The following is a 10,854-nucleotide window of genomic DNA, read 5'->3' on the forward strand; positions in this document are numbered from 1 at the left end:
AACAACACAAGACCTGATATAACTTTCGTTGTATACTTGTTAGCAAGATTTAGTTCTTCTCCAACATGTAGACATTGGAATGGAATTAAACATGTATTTAGATATCTCAAAGGGACCATTGATATGGGGTTATTTTATTCAAATGATTCAAAATCCTTATTAGTCGATTATGCTGATGCTGGATACTTATCGAATCCACATAAAGGTCGATCTCAAACAGGATATTTATTTACATGTGGGGGTATCGTCATATCATGGCATTCAACAAAGCAAACATTAGCTATCACTTCTTCAAATCATGCAGAAATAATTACAGTGCATAAGGCAAGTCGAGAGTGTTTTTGGCTAAGGTTATTGACCCAACATATCCAAAAGATATGTAATTTTCCTTTACAAGAAAAGATTTTAAATGTTTGGCTAAGCTCAATTAAAGGGTGGTTACATCAAAGGTGACAAAACGAAACATATTTCACCAAAATTATTCTTCACCCATGATCTTGAGAAAAGAAATGATATAAATGTTCAATAAATTCGTTCTAATGATAATTTAGAAAATCTTTTTACTAAGGCATTGCCAACTTCAACATTTGAAAAACTACTGCACAAGATTGGAATGTGTTAACTCAAAGATGTAATGTAATGTTGCCATTAGGGGGAGTCTAAAAACAAGTTATACTCTTTTCCTTTAATCAAGGTTTTGTCTCATTAGGTTTTCCAATAGAATATTGTGTACTCTTTTTCCTTCATTAGGATTTTTATCCCACAGGGTTTTTCCTAATAAGGTTTTAATGAGGCACATTATCTACCAATGGACACCCAAGGGGGAGTGTTATGAATATCTTATTAAGTGGATATCCATCAAGATCAAGATAAGTTTTGATGTACTTTAAATTCTAATAGTTTTTAGAATTAGATCTCTACTTCATTTATACTTCTTATGCCTATAAAGAGACTTTAAAAAGTATTGTAATCATTCTATTGATCAATAAAATACATTCTTTATTGCTTCCTATATTTTCTTTATTCTTTACTCTCTCTATCTCTTTATTTTATAAAAGGAATAAATTTTTAAAGGGATGACATATTTAATATATAAAAAGAAATAACTTAATAATAAAAAGAAATGAATCTTAAAAAATATTTAAAAGAATTGAAATAATTTCTTAAATACATGGTATATTTAGCATACCATATTAGACACCTGTTTCCTCCCAAATGGTCCTCCCAAATGGTGGAAAATGATTGAGTAATTTTTTGGTAACAATCTGAAAATGTTAGTGATATTTTTATAAGTTTTAAAAGATTAGTGAGAAAAAGGAAAATTTAAACAAAATTGAGGTTGTAATTAACCCAAAAATTAAAGGTAAGGTTCAATTCACATTAAATAAAAAGGAATTTTAGATGTGAGAAATAACTTCAATATGGTATGTTAATTTTTAAAGGTAGATAAAGACAAAAAAAATTATTAAGTGAACTTTTAATAGTATTATATGAATTTGTTTGTGTTTTCTAGAAATTGGTAAGTTATATATTTACTAATATCATCGTTTTGATAATGGTAGTTGGTTTGAACTTTTAGCCGAAATATTTCGTTTGAGTAGTAAGTTATAAATTTTAGGTTCAGTTACGTTAATTTTAGTTGGTATTGGTTGTATCATTTGATTTCCTTCGTATTAATTGAAATATAGTGTAAAAGATTAATTTTAAAATATATTTTAAATTTTTATTATTTACTTATACTAAAAATAATTTTAAAATATATTTTGAATTAGAATTAGAATTTTATTATCTATTATGGACTAGTTGAATTATGACTTATTACATACATAATATGAGATGATCTTATTGTTTAATTTATGAAATATATTTTACTTGTTTATTTTGAGTTTGCTTAATTATGGATTATATTTGTAAAGCTTATTAAAAATATTTTATAGCCAAATCTTTATTTTTAATGAGTATTTTATATGTAAGATTTATTTAATCTCATTATTTGATATTTGTAAATACTTTTTATATACATATATCAAATATTTTTAAAAATAAGAATAATTCAAAATAATAAATCGAAATAAATCAAAATCAATACTTAATAGTATCAATAAAAAACAATACATCCACTGGTACTGTATTAACACCTTAATTTTAATACAAGATCTCATATGAAGACTATAAATATTTAATAATTAATAGTGATTATTAATTTATTGTTGAGTATTATTGAAATGGGATCTTAGATTCCAACAGCAAGTTGTCCCCATAATGCGAATAGCCTATGACAAAATGGCTGTAAGAAAATCCTGGTTGTACCTCAAATTCCATTAAAAATGGTATTTGTCCAAAATGTACAACCATATGATTATACGTGAGAAATGAGCCAAAGCCAAAAGATTTGGACTTAAATAATTGGAATTCCAAATAGTTCCTAAACTATTTTATGCAAAATTAATCATTTCTTTAATTCTGGGAAATTTTATTATATGGTTTTATAAAATTATGGGAAGAGTAAAAATAATCAAACATCAAATTATATAAAGAAAATATAGAACTATATTAAAGCACAACTTCCCACTGGAATTAGATCTTAGGCATCATATATATTATTCTTAAACAATATTAAATATAAATAAATAAAAGACATGTTTTAATAAAATCAGCTAAATAATGAAACAAAGAACCAGACAGCTCCAGGCCATTTGCTTTTTAGCAGTAAATTATTAGTTTTTTTTTTTTTTTTCAAATTGTTAGCATTAAATTTTCACAATGAAAAACGTAAAACACAGATTTTCATGGTTTCCCTTATCTGATGATTTTACTTTTATATTCTTGCATTACAATCAAAACCCAAAAGAGGGAAATTTAAAAAAACAAAAAAAAAAGGAAAAGAACCAAAATAGAAATTTCTCCAAAGATAAAAGAAAAGAATACTGAATATTTTAACTACTACCATTTGTTTTTGTACTATTGATACGACAACGTTGAAAAAAGGCCATGATCGTCTATGTAAGATGAACGTAATAGTACTATGATAAAATGTGGTATCGGGAGGCTAGTATCATTTACATATAATTAAATCAAAAGGAGGGGTTTAAATAAGGGATAAAAAAACAGTGTTTTGATTCACATATATGTTGAAAATCATGGTTAATATGAGAACAAGAAAGATTCCATCTTTTTCATGCATCATGTGATATATTCACCATCATTTCCTTGATATTCTTTGTGGAAAAGTTTATCATTTTGTTGATAATATTTTAGATAAATCCTAATCAGATGAACATATCCATGATTCCACCATACCGTCACTTCTTGTAGCTACATTTTCTGGCCCTTTATCGACATGAAAATCCGATGAAGACACCGACAAATTGTTTGCTTTCCCATTCGTAAGTCCTGGTGTGTTACTGTTGTTGTACCTGCCATTGATGGACCTTAGGAGACTTTGATCATGTTCACGGGACCCTGCTGCTTCTCCCCAGCATGGAGGATTAGCACTATTTTCATTTCTTGGCAATGATCCATCTGATGATGATACCATGTTTTGAACGCCGCTGAGATTGGGATTGACATGCCCCTGGCTCAAACCAAACCCTTCAAAAGCGCCCATTTTGAGAGGAGAGACATTTGATGGAATATCTGTTGAATTGGAAAGTGGGTATTTGGGAGGGGCTTGAAGGAGTGATACAAAGTTAAGAATTGGGTTTTGTTGCATGTTGATGTTGAGTGGATTTTGAGGCTGTTTTAAAAGGCCTAACTCAGATGGCAGTTGGTAGTTAACAGAAGTTGTACTAGAAGTAGAATTAGTGCTAGGTGTAGAAGCTATAGCATCAACCATGGAAGAGCTAGTAAATAAGGGAGGAGGATAATTAAGTTTCTGAGCAAATGGTCTTAAAAGATAATTAGGAGATGAAGTTGTACCAAATAAATCAAGCCTGGTTCTCGGGAAAGGTGAGGGGGTGAAGGGTGGTGCAGGGATCCCAGTAAACTCCTGAACCATGGCTCGGAAATTGGTGGTGTCTGTGGTCAAAACAGTGGTTGGTGCACGCCGGGAAGCTCTGGATCTCTTCTTTGAGTTACGCACTATATTGTTGTTGTTGGGTTGGCCACTTGTGCCTGAACCTTTTGTACCACTTTCAGGTCCTTGAGGGATCTGGATAGAAGGAAAAGTGGCTCTGCTTTGTGCTTGCAGGTTGGTGAACAACTGTTGGGTTGGTGGTGGCGATGATGAGGCCATAAAGCCACCAACAAGATCACTGCAGTTGGGCTCAGATCTTGGATTTCTGGACCAAACCACATCAAGATTGAGTTGTGAATTTGGGTTTGTCACACTTGATAAGGGATGATCGAAGTAGTTCGATAAAGGGTCAAACAACACAGATGAGGAAGAAGGACTTTGGTGTTGCTGTTGCAGAAGCGGCGGCGATTGTTGGTTACCCAAGGGAGCATGACCGATATGGCTCGATGGGTTATTGTTAAAGAAAGCTGAGATTGAGTTAGCGCCTGAATTAAACTCTTCACTGCCACCACTCGGAGATTGCACACTACCACTGTTACCAGAATCCATGAGACAAAAGACAGACCAGATATGGAGTTTTTTCTTCTTTTTTTCTTTCAGAGAAGAGATTTTTTGCTTACTTCACTACTCACTCATTTAAGAAGGAAGCTACAAAACAAAGCATGAAAGCAATATAAAAAGAAAAGAAAAGAAAAGAGAGAAGAAAGAGGAAGATCTTCTGGAAGAAGAGTTATCAGAAAGTACCCATGTTGTCTTTAAAGCTCTGATCTGAAAAACAAGACAGTACTTTGGCTTGCTTTTTTACTTTCTCTTCCACCAAAAAGGTATGTAGTAAATTAAACAAAGGAATTGACAAAGTTTCAAGAGAATCATCAATTAAACTAAATGGTTTGCAGAAGATAGATAAAACGGAAGTAAACTTTCTTTGAAGAGGGAAAGGGCCCTTTTTTATTAATATTCCCCCCCCCCCCCTTTTTGCGTTTTAGCCTTGCGGGTTAAGAAGAAAAGACCTAGGGTTCCTTTCAATTTTTGAGGGTTGGGGGAGAATAATAAAACTAAAATGTACTGTCTGTTTAAGAGAAATTAAGGGACAGAAAAAGAAGTTGGTTCGCTACCCTTTTTATTTATTTGCTACTTGGTGTCTTTTTTATTTTTAACTTTACGAGTTAAAATTATCATGTCTCTTTATATATATATATATATATATATATATAACTATTTTAATTATACTCTACAACCATGCAGCATCCTCCGTTAATCAAATTCTTTTTCATATATAAAAGAAAAACCAACGGCTTTGATAATAAGCAACCGGTCAAAGTAAAAGAAAGTTACGGTTTCAGTCCTCATAGTGTGAAAGGAAGAAAAAAGATGTACTGTAGGGAGGAAATCTTTTTTAAAGAAATACATATTATATACTATTCATTTTTTTTATAAGATTTTCTTTTTAATCTTTGGTGTTGGGGAGTAATGAGGTGGGCAAGCAAACAAATTTGTGAAGATGGCTGTTGAATGGTATATATAAGATATCAGCCATCACTACGATTGCTCTTCAAAGCCCATAAGAAAAACCCCCTGCCTGTATTTTCTTATGTTTAAATTGTTTAGGTAACTTAGGTTTAATGATCAGAAAGAAAAGAAGGTGCCAGTGCGCTGTTTATATCCATTTCTTCAGAAAAACAATAAATGAACATTAGAAAAATATATATTAAAATTCCCTAGCCACATCCTTTGACCTAGTCATTGATTAAATACCAAAAAAGAAATAAAAAACAATTCATAATCTGGGTTTAATATTATGTAATTGATTCAGAGGAACTTCAGAGAATCTTACAGTCTTCCTCTTGTTGAATGTATGTGGAAAATAATGATATTTTCCTGTTATCTTCTACTTTATCTGATAACGATATATATATTCGCAGCTTTTCTAGCATTGTTATCTTCTCAGACTTTAATTATTTCAAATAATATCGTAAAAGAAAAGAAAAGAAAAGCAGAAACAAAGAGGAGAAAGATCAGTTGAACAACACCTTAACTACGCTCCGCAACCATCAAAAAAAAAAAGAAGATGGCTATAGTTATTGAAGTAGCTAAACAATATTATTAAACTTTTAACCAATATTATAAAATATATTTTTATATAAATTTTAAAAAACAAATTAATTTTATAATATAAAGTTGAATGTAAAATTAAAGAGTCTTTGTCCATACATATATGGTCTGTATTTGACCCTACAAAACCAAACCCTAACCCTAAAAATCCGAATCCTCACGTATTCCATGTTTGCACGTAATGTACTTGCTCTATAGGGCTATGTTTTTTCCCCCTTATCTTTTAACCTCGTGTCTAATAGAAAATATCATTAATTAGAATGTAACTTAATGAAAAAGGATGAAATAGATAAAGAGTGGGACGTGGCATTGAAGGCTCTCAAAATCAGCTACCTAATTATTATGTCTGATTTAAGTTGCTTGAGCCTGTAAAATTACCCATTTGTTTGTTTTGTATATAATAAAATAATGAACTTGGGTGAGCGTATGGGCGGTATCTAAGCCAAGTAAGGGCCATTGGTGCGCAGTGGATTGATTGGACTTAGCATCGTTTTCAATCAACCTGTGGCTCACATAAGGATGCATTACTGTCGCTTTATTTTTCGATCTCGACCCTCCGATTGATGTGGATATTCCTTTCCCTTTGATGTTTCACTTTCTCACTTCATAATATTTTAATACAATAAATGAACTCAAACTAAAAGGTCCCTTTGATTTCATATTCAATTTATTAATCTCAAACAGAAAAGGCTTACAAACAATTTGGGTTTTTCTTTTTCTTTCCTAATACCCTCCAGTATTTGCCGTCACTTTTCTAAGCGGATAAATCTTACTAATAAAAAAAAAATCAAAAAAGGTTACAAAACTGAAGGACGTCAATGTCCCCATAAAACACGTATAGAAAACAGAACGAAATTTTTTGCTCAAAAAAAAAAAAAAGAAAACAGAACGAAATTTCACCATAAAAGAAATAAGACAACTAGGTGCAATCAACACAAGGTAAAAAATTCTTTTATTGTTTGCTTTTCTCGATCACAATATCCAAATTTTTCTTTTTGTCTAAAACGATTTATATAAATTTTATAGAATTAGTATTTAATAAATTGATAATATATAACTTTAGATAATGTCAACAATTGGGTGGAGAAATAGTTAGAATTTTTACTAAATACCTAGATAACTATTGTATTGATAAAAGAAAAATCAATATAGTATCATAGTAAAAAGTGGAATTTCATATTAACAATTTAATTTTTTTATTTGTCCTAAATAAAATTATGATATTTATTTTAGGATCTTCTAAAATTTTATTTGCTCCATTAAAAGTTTTTATTTACAATATAGTTTTTTGTACAATAAAAACTTATCAGAAGGATGGATGTATGTTAACATTAAAATTTTATTTACTTCATTAATATAATGTCACATAATAGTTAACTAAATGTATTAGAGGTTATACACTATCAATTTATTGAATATTAAATCTTTCTTTTCATATTTTCTTAAGACAAATTTCAACTAAAATTTTCATCCACCCACATAGGGATATTTATATTAAAACATGACATTCTTATCTATAAATGAGTTTTATATTTTCTACACTGTATAATAATGCGTCATTAATTTTTTTTTGTAAAGCATTAAAACTTTTCTAAAAATAAATAAAAGTTATTTAGTTTACAATGAATGATATGTTAAAATCTAATTCACTTACAATGCATTAAATATAACTTCTTTATAAATTATGAACTTTTACAGGAAAACAAACATATAAAACAACGTATGGGTTGTAACTATCTTTTATAGTTATTGATGGTCCAACCATATAGAGCAGATGTACCAAATTCAGCTTAATGTTTTGAGTTATAAACTGTTAAAACTTTAAGATTTGGAGATATTGGCATGTGTCTGGGTTGTCGTCCAACTTGACCTAACCTTTTGTTCCACTTTCAGCTTTAATTATATAAAAATGGCAAACTGATTTTTTTTTTTGGGGGGTAAAAGTTTTAAGTTATGTTTTTTTTTTTGGGGGTAAAAGCTATATACTTGGTTCAAACAACTTTCTAATGCGAGACTGTTAACTATTTTTGGCTTGTAGTTTAATGGTAACTTTGACTTAATTGATATTGTTCTGTAAAAAAATAAATTGGGTTTCTTTTGAGAAAGTAATGGTCTTTTTTATTAGGAAGGTCTTATGCTTTTATAGAATAAAGATTGATTCTTCGGAGAAAGAAATGGAAATCCATAACCCTTTGTATTGAGTAGTAACTTGGCTTACCTTTTGGTGAAAAAGGTTTATGAATGACAGCTTTATTATTATTACTACTAGTAGTATGGACGGGTTAATTGTTTTTTGGGTTAAATTATAGAATACAAAATAAAGTAGGATTTAAGTTTTTATACAGTTTGTATATTAAAAGTTACAACCCTAATTTTTTTAGGCATTTAGCTTTATCTATTTTTGAATTTAAAATTTAAGTTTAATTATTACCATTGTTAATATTATTTTATTAAATTTATCGGTGTAATATTTTAAAATTTTTAAAAAATCACCTAATAGTCGAGTAACAAAATATTGAAAACAAGCGCCCATTGAAAACCATTATGATAAAATAATTTTCGTTCGAATAGTGTTAAGAAAAATTAACGTCAGTATTTTGATTGAAATATTTAAATATTGACTATTTAGACTAACCAATGATATTGTAAGAGTAAAGGGACCAAATTTTGTTGGAAATTAAAGTATATAGATTAAATATAAAGTTTTTGCTTAATATATGGGACAAAGCTAAAATTTAACCATTATCTTATGTGCAAAAAAAAAAGAAAAAAGAAAAAGAAAAAAAAGAGCAAGGTAAACCTAAAAAAAATAAGAAGTCGGATGTCAGTAGCTAAGACCTTTAGGACTTCAACTTATATCTGTTTTTTTTTTGACACAATACTTCAAACTATCTATAGCCTCCCCCCAACCCATAAATAGGAGAATAATGCGCTTTAGCGTACTCGAACCCATGTCCTCTTGCATTGGCAACAATTCTCATGCCAATCGAGCTAAGACTCAATCGACAACCATATAATATTTTAATCGAAAAGTTAACAATATTAATTATTTGGACTAACTAATAACAATATAAAAATAAGGGACCAAATTAAGTTAGAAATTAAAGTATAAGGATCAAATCTCAAATCTAGGCATAATAGAGAGTTCAAAATTGAAATTTAACAACTTTTTATAATGTTAAAAAAGGCATAATGACAAATTTAGACCTTAATATTTACATCTTTTGTCAATTTGACCTTTATTATTATTTTTAGCTGTATTTGGCCTTCAACCTATTAAAAAAGTTAATTTGACCATCAACCTTTCAAAAAGAGTTGAATTAATTTTTTAGTGGAAATAATGACTAAAATATTAATTTTTAAACATAGCAGCTTGCATGGAAATTCACATGTACTTCATGTTTTATATGAATTTTATTGAATATTGAATTTTTACTTTTGAATATTTTTTTATAAATTTTAAATTATTTATTGACATGTCATATAATATAAATAGTGTCATTTCAACATGAAGTAATGTGAACTATTATGCGAGGTTGTCACACCAACATCATTAAAAATTAATATTTTAGTTAGTATTTTCATTTAAAAAAACTCAATTTGACTCTTTTTATGAAGTTATTGGTCAAATTTAGCTCAAAAAATAATAAGAGCCAAATTTGGCAAAAGAAGTAAATGATGAGAGATAAATTTGTTATTATGTCTACAATAAGCACCAATGTATTAGTACACCAACATGCCAATGGAGGATTAAGCCTTACTTTTGTATATTGTTACTAGTAAGGCTTCAAACCCACACTTTGCATTAGGTTAATATTTTGGGCCAAATTCTAGAGTTAAGAGTTAAAGAATACAATATGCTCAAAGTTCCTATACTCTTTGTATTACTTCTCATATTTTTATTTTCAAAACTTTATTTTATCTATTTTTGGAATTTAAAAATTTAGGTCTAGTTGTTAACATCATTACAATTTTTGTTAAAATTCATTGTCCGACATTCTAATATTAAAAACAAATCTTACTTGGTAGTCATGTGACCAAAAATTGACATTGTAATGGTCCTAAATTTAAAAGGAATTTTAAAAGATTTAACAATTCTTAAATTTTACTTTAGCATTCTAATTAGAATAAAATATTTAGACTAAGTAGTAACATTATAAATGTTAAGGTACAACATTATGTAAAATTTAAAGTATAAAGATTAAATCTCAAGTCTAAGTGTACAATATGGATCTAAATTAAAATATTATCTTTTATATAATCTAAAAAATAAAGGGACTGAAATTAAAATTTAATCATTATATAAAGGAAAAGCAATGCACATGTATCACAAAAGGAAGGCCTTATTATATATAGTAGTATTGAAATAGAAAAATCAAATCTCAAATTTAAATATTGTATAGATATCGAAATTGAAATTTGACCTATAAATATAATCTAAAAATTAAAAGGACCAAAATTAGAATTTAACCATTTGTTAATTATGAAAATAAAAGGCATGTGAGTTAGTAGGGGCGTCAATGGGGCAAGTTTATGCGGGGTCCCGCCCCACTTCGCACCCCATTGGGCGGAGATCGGTATAGGTTTCACGGGTGGTGGGGTGGGGATGGGGACAAAAATTAGACCCGCCGTAAGTGGTGGGTGGAAACACAAAAATATATGGACTTTTTCAGCACCTTTTGAGCTCTAGTTCATGCAGTTTCGTAGTAAATTTTATCGAAATTATA

The 10,854-nt window shown here is 29.2% G+C and overlaps 1 protein-coding gene across 1 annotated transcript; it reads right to left on the minus strand.

Annotated features, from left to right (window-relative positions):
- Window positions 1-3,058: 3,058 nt before the first annotated feature.
- Window positions 3,059-5,052, minus strand: LOC108478303 (uncharacterized). Its single transcript, XM_017780749.2, has 2 exons — window positions 4,760-5,052; window positions 3,059-4,663 (listed from the first exon to the last, which is right to left on the minus strand). Exon 2 carries the CDS (start codon window positions 4,562-4,564, stop codon window positions 3,266-3,268), a length of 1,299 nt encoding a protein of 432 aa, XP_017636238.1. The 5' UTR covers window positions 4,565-4,663; window positions 4,760-5,052; the 3' UTR covers window positions 3,059-3,265.
- Window positions 5,053-10,854: the final 5,802 nt, after the last annotated feature.

The sequence above is a fragment of the Gossypium arboreum genome, chromosome 12 (genome assembly GCF_025698485.1).
Source record: "Gossypium arboreum isolate Shixiya-1 chromosome 12, ASM2569848v2, whole genome shotgun sequence".
NCBI classification, from domain to species: Eukaryota; Viridiplantae; Streptophyta; class Magnoliopsida; order Malvales; family Malvaceae; genus Gossypium; species Gossypium arboreum.